General features: G+C 36.4%; 1 protein-coding gene across 1 annotated transcript; it reads right to left on the bottom strand.

Moving 5' to 3' along the window:
• Positions 1–4,632: 4,632 nt before the first annotated feature.
• LOC122565448 (cocaine- and amphetamine-regulated transcript protein) lies at positions 4,633–7,635 on the bottom strand. The gene is made up of 3 exons (XM_043721445.2): positions 6,984–7,635; positions 6,457–6,540; positions 4,633–5,130 (listed from the first exon to the last, which is right to left on the bottom strand). Exons 1-3 carry the CDS (start codon positions 7,122–7,124, stop codon positions 5,023–5,025), a joined length of 333 nt encoding a protein of 110 aa, XP_043577380.1. The 5' UTR covers positions 7,125–7,635; the 3' UTR covers positions 4,633–5,022.
• Between the last annotated feature and the right edge of the window lie 4,417 nt (positions 7,636–12,052).

Raw genomic sequence — 12,052 nt, 5'->3', positions numbered from 1 at the left:
ACTGGGGGTAATTGAAGTCAAAGTAGTTGTGAAAGTTAGTTGAATATGCAGATATTAGTGATAGACTATCCCCAAAAATGGAAATAGGGAAATCAGTACGGAAGGGGAAGAAATGAATAGTGATCACGTGAAGGCAAGGGAAGGTAAGGAAATGGAAGAAAGATGGTGAAGATTTTTTTTCCCAGTAGGGGTGAGAGCAGAAAATAAAACCATTATAGCCATCAGTGAACTGGAAAAAGCACCGAAAAGTGAGGTGCTGGAAAAGCACAGCAGGTGAGGCAGCAGGAGCAGGAGAGTCAACGCTTCAGGCATAAGTCCTTCATCGACTCTCCTGCTCCTTGGATGCTGCCTGACCTGCTGTGCTTTTCCAGTGCCACACTTTTTGACTCTGACTCTCCAGCATTTGTAGTCTTCATTTTCTCTAAGTCACATTGGAGGAGACCTGAGCAGCACTGGAATAAAAAAAGTTCCACACATATCATAATGATGTTCTGTCTAATATGCAATTGAGCAATAAAATTAATCAGTTTCAGTCCCAGTGTGATGTCTCATGTGTAGGCCATATATCCCAATGATTGGTAGATTGGATCAAACATTACGTTCCTTTGGTTGTTCATTATAGGCCATACACAGAGACTATATTCAACCAGTTCACATTTAAATTCTAAAATGTAAGTCTACTATTAAATGTGATTCTATGATTAGTCGACATTTGCTGAACAACTTAGTGTGTTAGTAAGTACAGTAACAACCAATTTAAGATAATCAATCAAGCTCATAGTGTGGCTCATAAATGCTTGCTAAAAGTTCATAAGGGGATTTAATCTCTGCAAACAAAAGAAATATGTTAAAGTCTTGAACATTTTCTTTAAATATCTGGGAGTTTGGTGAGCCTAGAATTTGCAATTGCTTTTTCCATGTCAATGCCTTATCCAAAGTGGGATTGCCAATGATCAGCACCATTTTTCCTCAATTTTAAATCATTATAATTGTTTGAAATTTGGCATTCTTGTGTTTGTCCTGATGAATGCAAGATGAAAGACTTCAACAACATATCTCCCTTTTCATGAATATTCAAGTTCTGTACTACTAATGATTGTTGCATATAGTCGCAATCAAAAAGGTTTAATTAGGATGTAAACCAGTTCCCGTAGCAACATGTTTTACTGGGATCAAGTGAGTTTTGTCAAAGGAAAAGGTACTCACAGTGAGATCAAATTCAGATGGGTGGCAAAGGATAGTGATTGGAAGTTCCTCAGGCTGTATTTTATCCAGACGGGAGATGGAAGTTGAGGGGACTGGACATCTGTGCTGAAAGTTACAGAGCTGGGCCCAGAAATATAAAACAACTGAAGCAGTGAAGGATAATGAAAAGTTGCAATTTAGGTGAAATGGGATTAGACAAAGGAAAAGAATAGGACGAAATCAATTCCTTAAGGCTAAAAAGGCTGAAATTATGAATCTTTCTTGTGAGCCTTTAAATAGTAGGCAATACAAGTTTGAGAACTATCAAGTTAGAGGCTGGGGAGGGAAGAATTCCAGAGGAGATGAGACAATGAGGTCATAGAGTCATAAGACCATAAGACCATAAGACATAGGAGCGGAAGTAAGGCCATTCGGCCCATCGAGTCCACGCCGCCATTCAATCATGGCTGATGGGCATTTCAACTCCACTTACCCTCATTCTCCCCGTAGCCCTTAATTCCTTGTGACATCATGATCCAGGTAGATTAGAAAACTGGCATTCATGCACTGAAAGGTGACAAAGTCTGTTTGCTAAATCACATCAGTGCTTCCATTTTCAGCAATTTTCACACCAGTGTTCAAGCTGGACTGCAGAGACTGCATATCGACACTGTTACGTTAGAGTGAGGGAGCACAATGGAGAAATTGTGTCATCTGATGTAAACCCAGCTGCCAGTGAAGAAAATCAAACAGATTCCTAGCTAAAGGAGTCAACACTGACGTGAAAATAATGGAAAAAGCGATCGGCACTTTGCCACACTCAAAATGTATTGAGGTGTGGCATAAAGTATTGAAACTGATGCTGTAGCTGAGGATTAATCATTTGAGGTCAAAGACGGGAAGGCCAGAGAGGATAGAGAGAAGATGGTATCGGGTAACACTGGAAGGAAGGATAATGTCAGACTAAGTGAAAGGAAAGATAAATCCAAATGGGTATCAGTAACCAAGAGTTGTTGACAAAAACAGGTTAAGGTTAAGGATGAAGTGAAACCTGGGACAGAGTGAGCTGGCGCTGCTGTAGAATGAGGATCAGAGATTACATTTAACGGCTTGGTATATAGGCTTGAGTACTGATCTCAGATTCAGTGAACTGATGAATTTTAAATATCATTGCAAATGTAGGTGAATCTGAAAGGTGGAGGTTCAGTGGAATCCAAGTGAATTAAGTTACAGGTGGAAATAGTTGAGCTGAGGAAGGAGGCATGGCTCTGATATTAAGTTTTAGAATATATCTGATCAAACACAAGAAGGGAAATAGGAAGCAAAGATGGTTTAAAAAAAGTAAAAGAGACAGGGAAATACTCTCAGAAACCAGTGGAGGCCACTTCAAGATGAATGAAAGGAATGTGGCCATGAATTAAACATTAATATAAAAGCAAATTACTGCAGATGTTGTATCTTTACTCTTCCATAATTATATCTTCACTCCTGGTGTTAGCTTGCTGAAATGTTTCTTCATCATGCCTTTGACAGCTTTCTTAAAGTAGGATCCTTTTATTGTAAATTGCCCACTTTGCAGGTACTGATGACAAAGCAGCCAGTGGCATATTAAGCATTCACTAAAGTAGCCCAAAGTTACTTCTGTTGTCTGTACCCATAGATCCCATTGGTACATGTACTTTATGCTACAATGGATTAACAACATCAAAGGTTTTGAACACTGAAATCTTTCACAATTAAACATAGAATTTGAACATATGTATCCACCTTCCTACATTACAGCCAAAAATGTTTTAAAACCATACTCCTGTTTAATGTAATGAAGAGGTAAAAAGCTGACATTGACCTCCAATGATTCCTTCCCTCTCCTGTGATACCCGACTTCTTCGGGACAAGTTAACTTTTTTCCTACTGATTGTTGCTTATTTTCCTTCTTAATGAGATTTGTATGTAATTTTTAATTTTCTTTTTAAATGGTAAGTTTGTTTACAATATGAAAAGAGGTTAAACTGCCTAAAATAATAAGTTACCTTAATAGACACCATTGCTTCAGGTATCTGATAATATTGTTTAGGGCATGAAAAGATGGATGATATGTCATTATGCAATATTATATATTGTTAGCTGGCTACTTATCCAAGGGAAATATTTATGTGTGCATTAACCATAAGTTATGACTTGTTCTTCTATTCAACAGTCCTATCCATCTGTACTAGAAATCTGTACTATGTATACAAAGCTGCCTACTATTATTATTATTATTATTATTATTATTCAATTATCATAAACATCAGTGCTGAGCTTTTCTAATATTTTGCAAATTCAAAATTTATTGCTAGATATAAACAGTAACTGATAGTTCTGTTGCATTTTACCCATTAGGTTAAAATCTCATTATATTTTAAAGCACCTTAGCATAGAGAGATAATGACCTTAAATTACACTTGAATATATAATATTCAATAAATTAGGACATTATATATAAAACAAAATCCAAGAAAATGAGATCATCTAATGCTGTAATGCAAAAGTTTCTTTATTGAAGAAATAAAGGATAGAAGCTATGTTAGCATTGATTGAAAAGAGTTACTGAATTACTTAGGTCTTTGTTGCAGTGTTAGGTTTACAGTTTGAGTACTTGCAGTGCTGAATCCTGTTCTCATTTTGGTTCCTGCCTATCAAAGAGATAAGAATGAGCCATAGTGTGCACCTATTTCTCATGTTATGTAAATTGCAATTACTAATCAATATCCATTACTAAAAATGTAACACATTTGCAGTCAATGGTATCAAAAACACCATATCAAATGGAAGAACTTATTGGGCTGCTAGTTATTCATTGGATATTAGTTGACTAATTTCAAGACAACTTGTAAAGTGATTTTCAGCTAAAAGATTTACAACTTGTAGACCTCTTATAAGAGTCACACTCTAATGTTTGTCAGTAGAAACTGAATTCAATTCAAATGTGGACCAATGCATTGTTCAATACAAAAAAAACGGTACTGTAACAACAGAAAATGTACTGTATTTCAATGAGTATCAAATAGCAAACCATTGTTTTAATGAGCAAAGATATGTTGTTTATCTTTCATAATGTCCGCTTGAGTGAAATATCAGAAGTGTATTTTTTTTCTTTTCATATACTTGGATTTTATCAGTACATCTTATGAAATATATTCCATACAAGTGTCAATCAATATACTGATGTACAAATGTGTGATTTGTTATTTGGGGTTGAATATGAACATTTCTGATTTCTGGATAGTAAATGTTCACATAAAATGTTAATACTTTTCTGAATAAAAAAATAACTCATTTCATATTTTTTTTTACATATCACGTTACCAACGTTTTAAAAGAAAAAATAATACCAATTTGGGGTAATACCTTTGATCCTTGGTTTCACATTAAAAGATTGGAATGAAGAAACCTCTGACAGAGAAAGAGATGCCTAGAACTGATTTTATTAGTAGGTTTAATGCATTCTAAATACAAAAATACAGTTTTATAAATACAAGTCACACTGTTCTGTGACCGGAAGTTAAACACTTAGTATATCATGAAATATCTGTAACTCATTAACTGGTACAGGCAGAAACAACTTTTTACCATAAGAAAAAAGACGCAACTGTCCACAACAGTGTCACAGCAATGCCGGAAACATACGTTACTACCTCCCACACAGATCTACAAGACTGTAGAATTGCAAGTCCATGCATTTTCACCATCCTTTTTTTTGTAAATAGAATATGTTTGATTGGCCAAATTGACTTTTCAAGTTTTTAAATGCGTTTAAAACAATATTTTATTATGAGTGCCCAGATTTGGACATTGTTACAAACATTTCAAGAGGAATGAATTGCAGAAGGTTCCTCTGGGACAGTCACAGAGTCTTCCAATTCTGGCTCCTTTCCTTACAGCACATTGTTCCCCAGCATCACACTGTTAAAAAAAGATTTAAAAAGTTATCCTTCCATTCTGTTGCACTATTAAATATGAGTTGAAAATTCAATCAAAAAAAGATAAAATTGATCTGAACTTATTGTTTTTCCTAAGTAGCAATTTTGTTTCTGTATGCAGACAAGTACACCTGGTATCTTATAAATCAGAGCAGGTATTTATTCATTTGAAGTCAGAAAATGTTCTAGCAGTCAAAAGGGAAGAACTTTTTTTTTCTAATTTGAATTATTTCACTCATGTGTGTGACTCATTCTGGCATAATTGGTATCATGCCAGACAGGCTGCTTTGTGTTAACCTATACATTGAGCTTGGCAAGTTATGAACATTGAGTGTATTGCACCTGAAATAAGTCCTGTTCTCATTTACGATGCCAACATTTGTGCACTTTGTAGAAGTGATCACTGTATAGCAATCATAAGCATGGAATCTTCTTTCTAATTTTATTAACTCCAACCCTACATACTGAGAAAACATGTTATTCTGCAACCACCACACAGATTAACTGAGATTAGCTAATGCAGCACAAACCAAGGATTGAAATATCCTTCATCCAACTGGTTCAGTTTTATATACGGGTTATATGTTTTATGTACAGGTAATAAGTTCTGAACAGAAAACATTTTGGACCTGAAATTTCAACTCTGTTTCTCTCTCCACAATACTGCTAGACCTGCTGAGTTTATCCAGCATTCTCTGTTTCTATTTCAGATTTCAAGCATCTATTTTGCTTTTACTGTCATAGTTTCTTACTGGCCCTGTTTATTTATTCTATTAAATTATTGATGGTGTAAAATTATTGTGAGACAAATGAATGGTGCAGCATTCTTCCACTTGGTTCAAGATAATGTCGGGTTAATAAGTATTCTAGACTGTGCAATCACTTATCTTACCTTTGGCATTGTTTAATGGTTAATGGTATACCTTGTGCTATTCTGCTATTGGTCATTAATGAGTATACACGCTCCAACTTGTTTGACCATAACCACTTCTCCTCACCTAAACTTTCTTTTGGTCTGCTTGCTTCAAAAGTATTCAATGTAAGATTTATTTCACACCTTTAAGTCTAAACTCCAAGAGATCATCATACAGGTCACATCAATTGCCCATCCCATTATATTGGTAAAGGAATTGTCAATTTAATCAGTTTAAAATGAGATTTCTACTCACTGTTTATGCAGTTGATGCACACAATCAAAAATAAACAGGACTCAATGTTGTTGATGTGAATAGTGTGTGTGTGTCTCAGGGACACTAAGATTTAAAAATAGTACAATTTAATTCTGCTCTACTCGTTTTAAAAACCTTACCATTGGGACCATTCCAAACTTTTTCTCGTAGGTTGGCATCCTCTTGCTTTTCAGTTTCTCCAGCACTTCCTGCAAAGCTTCAATCTGCGTGAAAGCAAATAGTTTATATTCTTGCATTAAATTATTAAAAGGCAGAAGAAGCTCTCCAGAACAAACGAGTTCGGTTCAAGCGAAATGAAGTTGCTTTACCGACAATAAAGCAGAATTGTCCATAATAGATCATTTTCAACTTTCTCCCCTGACAGATATCTGCAAATCCCTTGTTATATTTCGCACATCTTTGTCCTCACACTTACCTAATTCGCTTCTCCTGGGGTCTGTCAGCAAAATAAGGTGTCAGTTTAAAGCGAAGCATTTCTTTCAATGGATCCCAATAACCGGGTATCCGAAGATTTAAAAATGCTAAACAAATATCAAATGCGTTACCATAATGTGAAGCTTTGGAGTTAAATTAAGTAACTGAAGCTAGCTTTGCGCGGATGAATTGTAATTTTTAAAGTTAAATTAGATAATCCTTGGTGGCTTACCAGCTCCTTTTCTTGAGAAGAGTCCTCTTTGATTGAGTAACGGTCTACCGACCTGGCTTGCAGCTCTGATTCCTGGCAATTGGAGTTGACGAGCAGAGCGGCGCCCAGCAGGGTGAGGAGGCAAAGGCGAGTACTCTCCATGGTGCTGAAACAGACAGCCCGGCTACCACAGAGCGGATCCAAACTCTGACTCGGTCGGCCCTTTATATAGCAAACGGCAATTTTGACAGAAGTAAACAAGCCCCCAGAAAAATCAATCAGAACCTGGGAACATTGACGTCAGAGTGAACGCAGCTCTCGGTTTTGAAGAAAACAATCTTTTTGAAAAATCCTCCATTCATTCTTCATTGAAGGAAAGAATTCTCGAGGGAAGCAGGGAAAGGAGCTCTTGAGTTATTACTGTTCAAAACCATTGTAATATATTCCACACACACGTAAGAATAGATAGAAGTGTCAAAGGCAAAGAGCGTGAGAATAATGAGCCTGTAAATTGGATCAGTGATCGTGAAATGAAATAAAATCTTTACGTTTGCATTCTGTTGAACAAGCTATGTGTGGTGTACTTGTAAAAGAAAGGTCCATGCATAAAGAGGAACAATTAAAGGACTCTTCTCACTGAATTTGTGCGTTCGTGAACAGGTGTGTTTTCCTGATCTTGCAGAAATCCTTTTCATTTCCCCACTTCCCCTCACAGCCCTGGAGTTCCACCATGAAGTCGGCATCTTGGTCTATTGGGCCAATGGGCTGAGGAGTGGCAGATGGTGTTTAATTTGGATAAATGTGAGGTATTTCATTTTGGTAAGATGAACAAGGACAAAACATATTCAGTAAATGGTAGGGTCCTGAGTACTGTTGTCAAACAGAACGACGAGAGGTTCAGGGACCCAGTTCTTTGAAAGTTGTGTCACAGATAGACAGGATGATTAACAAGGTGATTAACGTGCTTTCCTTCATTGCTCAGACGATTGCATATCGGAGTCAGGACATCATGTTGAGGTTATACACGACGTTGGCAGGCCAGTTTTGGAGTACTGTGTACAGTTCTGGTTGCTCTACTATAGGAAGATTATTTTTAAATTGGAGAGGGTTCAAATTGGAGAGGATGTTGCTGTGACTGGAGGGTTTCAGTCATAAGTACGGGATGGACAGGCTAGGATTTTTTTCACTGGAGAGTGGAAAGTTGTGGGGTGACCTTTTAGAGGTTTATAAAATCATGAGGAACATAGATGATTAGCAAAGGTCTTTTCCCTAGGGTGGGCTAATTCAAAACTAGAGAGCTTTTTTTAAGGTGCAAGGATAAAGAATTAGAAGAGACCTGAGGGGTAGCCTTTTCACACAGAGGGTGGTTTGTATGTGGAACTAACTGCCAGAGGAAGTGGTAGATACAGGTACAGTTACAACATTTAAAAGACATTTGGATAGGTAATGAATAAGAGTCTAGATTAGAGAGGTGCTGGAAAAGGAGCAGTAAAATCAATGTTTTGGGCAGAAGCCCTTCTTCAGGAATACAGGCAGAGAGCCTGAAGGGTGGAGAGATAAGTGAGAGGAGGGTGGGGGTGGGGAGAAAGTAGCATAGAGTACAATAGGTGAGTGGGGGGAGGGGATGAAGGTGATAGGTCAGGGGGGAGGGGGGAGTGGATAGGTGGAAAAGAAGATAGTCATGTAGGACAAGTCATGGGGACAGTGCTGAGCTGGAAGTTTGGAACTGGGGTGAGGTGGGGGAAGGGGAAATGAGGAAACTGTTGAAGTCCACATTGATGCCCTGGGGTTGAAGTGTTCCGAGGTGGAAGATGAGGCGTTCTTCCTCCAGGCGTCTGGTGGTGAGGGAGCAGCAGTGAAGGAGGCCCATTTTTTACCTAGGTAATGAATAAAAAAGGTTCAGAGGGATATGGGCCCAATGCAGGCAAGTATGACTAGTTTAGTTTGGGAAACTTGGTCAGCATGGACTGGTTGGACTTAAGAGTCTGTTTCTGTGCTGTATGACTCTGTAAGTAATCTAGCCCACAAATTATTAAAGTACAGAAGTACTATAAGCTCATTTAAGTCAGATATGTGTTCAAAGTTAGAGGCTACCTGATAATGAGCTTTGTACCATACCCTTTTGTGGCATCTTTAAAGGTGTTAGAATGACAAAAAGAATTAACTCCAACTTAAATAATACTCAGTGGAACAGAATGCAGTTTTGCTATAATATACAATGCATTCTTCACTTTGAACTGCAAATGATGTAACTTCCTTATATATTTAATGTGATTAATAATTGTTATTTTATTGTTAGTGAAAGGGTATTCAAAAACAACCTAGACTTACAAGCCACAGTATAGAACAAGATTTATCTGTGGTAATAATTCTGCCTCATCTATACTATAACTCCAATCTATGCTCACTAATATTATGAATTTTCCCAGCTGTGGAATCAAACTCTTAAAATCTGTATTTTGGTGGAGACTTTGATATGTTAAAATATTTTTCTAATCTGTGCACTAAATACCAGAAAATATATCCGTTAGCTGGCTGCAAAGTAACTACAATATTGAATCATTACGGGGTTCTCCACTATAATGGAGTAGCTCAATGGCATATTTGCCTCTTAATTCCCACTTTAAAATGGATCTTTGTAGCATCACTAAAATTAGCAATGTCTAGAAATGGTTGCTGAATAACTTAGCAAAAATTGTTTGTAAGTTATGGTCATTTATCTAGTATTTTAATATTAATTTTGACTTGATTAAAAGTGGATCAGTATGCTTTCCTCCGAAAGAATTGTGAGCACTTTTCGAGGAAGGTTGATTCTGGTATAAGTTATGTTGCATCTAAATCACTAATTGGGTATCAGATTTGGATAATAAATTAGGATAAGTCACTTTACAGACCACAAGCATTTCACAATTATTTTTAATAAAAAGTGACAGATCACATTCTGCATTAATAGTTATGGGAAAATTATTCTGTCATAAAATAAGTGAATATGAATTTTGTGTACTGCATAATGTTAATTAAGAATGTATAGAAACATGGCTTACTTATAAAGTAACATAACATGGGATTTGTGCATGAATAAAGATTCTTTGGGAAAATATGGATTTATGTTCAAACAGTTGTTCAAGGGCCAAGGTATTTCTATCAAACGTGTTGAACTGACATTTCTGAGTTGGAGAAATATTTAAATTTGGTTAGTTTTAGACAAGTTTTGAAAAAGTTTTTTTCTCAAACATGTTCAAACTGGCAATAAAAAAAAAAGTCAAGAGAGAAAGAAAGATATGTCAGAGAGACTTATTGGATGGGAAGTAATCTTATATCCACTTCAACATGCATAATGGCTTAGAACAGAAAATGAAATTGATTGTAGTTCACTATTGGCTAAGGGAGGCTAATAAAATCTTGCAAAAACCATAAATTTAGTGTCTTGTTGTTTTTGTTTGCTTAATTATTTGCTGGTTTAAAAAATTTTGTTTAGCAGTTTATAACCTTATGAAAATCCCAGAACTTCTTTTTAAAGTTACATCCTTAAGTGAACTTTAATGGTAGGTGCCATGTCATCTCAGGTAATGCATTGAAGGTGTGAGGTGGCCTGTGTTTAAAGTTCACTTGAGAATGTAATTTTAAAAAAGGTTCTAGGATTTACATATGTAAGAACTGAAACCCACATGGTTATTCTAAAAGATGAGAGACTTAACAAACAATCCAGGTCTTTTTCAAGATATAATTTCAGTTGCATCACACTGTAAAGTTTTGCTATAAATTCTGTGTCTTACATCGCATACACCACAACCACCTGATGAAGGAGCAGCGCACCGAAAGCTAGTGCTTCCAAGTAAACCTGTTGGACTATAACCTGGTGTTGTGTGATGTTTAGCTTTCCAATGAATGTCTTGTTTAAAAAGTAGGTTAAAAGTTTACTTTTTAATTGATCTATTTAAAAAATCTAAATTAGGCAGCTCTCCAATCCTTTAAAATTCTAGTCCACAACAAAATATCAAACACGAAATGTCTGCATAATGTCTCCACCATTGACAAAAATGAAATGCCATTTTTCAAATGTGTTTTACTAGAAATTGTAGACAAAATTTAAAATACTTTAAAACCTGAGATTTCTACACACCCATGTTTATTTACTCTTTCTACCTTTAATCCAAACTGTCTCTTAAACCTTCTTTGGTACTTAGATAATTCATACAAGAATTCCAGACGAGAATTGGCAATTATATAATTTAATCCTGCAGTGTGAACAATCTTTAAAAGAGAAGGCTGTAATTGGCACTTTGGTTAAAAAATTTGGCATTTTGGGTTTCAACATTTTTTTGCAAAGGCTGTGGGGATATGGTTATTATTTGTCACCATGATAGATATATAGTTCAAAAATGTTCAAGAGTCAGTAGAACTCTCAGGACTTCTTTTCCCACTTTAGAGTATTTTTTTTAATGTCAATTTGATTTTTTGTCAAAGCATTCCACTGGCTTCTCCAAGGCGGATTCATCTTCTTGTAATAGAATTGCACCTACTGCCAAGTCACTGACAGTGATTGCTACCTTTTTTTAAAACTAGTTTGCTACCTTAAAGATCTTCGTGAAATTTGAAGCAGCTAACAGTGGTTAATTGATCAAAATGGCTTTCAGCTTGTTGAAAGTTTCCTAGCAGTTTTCTGGCAAAATTATTTTGACCTGTGTTTGGAGCAAGTCCATTCGTGGAACAGCTGTAGTGCTGAGATTTGATACAAACTAGGGATAGAAACCACATATCTCCAAAAACCTTACGATTTCCAATTTAGTTTTGGGGCAGAGAACTCCACTATTGCCTATATTTCTGCTATTCTGGCAACAATTGTCCTTGCCATGTAAGGCTGAGATGGATTCCTGATCAGTTGGGAAATCAAGGTTTATGAGATAAAGGCAGAACAGTGAACATGAGGAGTGTTTGATCTGCCATGATCGTATTGAAATGACAAAGCAGGCCCAACAGGCTGAACCACAGTCTTGTTTCTTATGGTCTTACAACATATCCTCAGTAATTTTCTTCAACCTGCCGAAGCTTACTTCTAGCAGAGCTTGTCACCAAATCAGCAGACAGTA

Source organism: Chiloscyllium plagiosum, unplaced genomic scaffold, assembly GCF_037043375.1.
Source record: "Chiloscyllium plagiosum isolate Xiang-an unplaced genomic scaffold, Cpla_swu_hap1 HiC_scaffold_2, whole genome shotgun sequence".
Taxonomy (NCBI): Eukaryota; Metazoa; Chordata; class Chondrichthyes; order Orectolobiformes; family Hemiscylliidae; genus Chiloscyllium; species Chiloscyllium plagiosum.
This window is presented reverse-complemented; position numbering and strand designations above follow the sequence as displayed.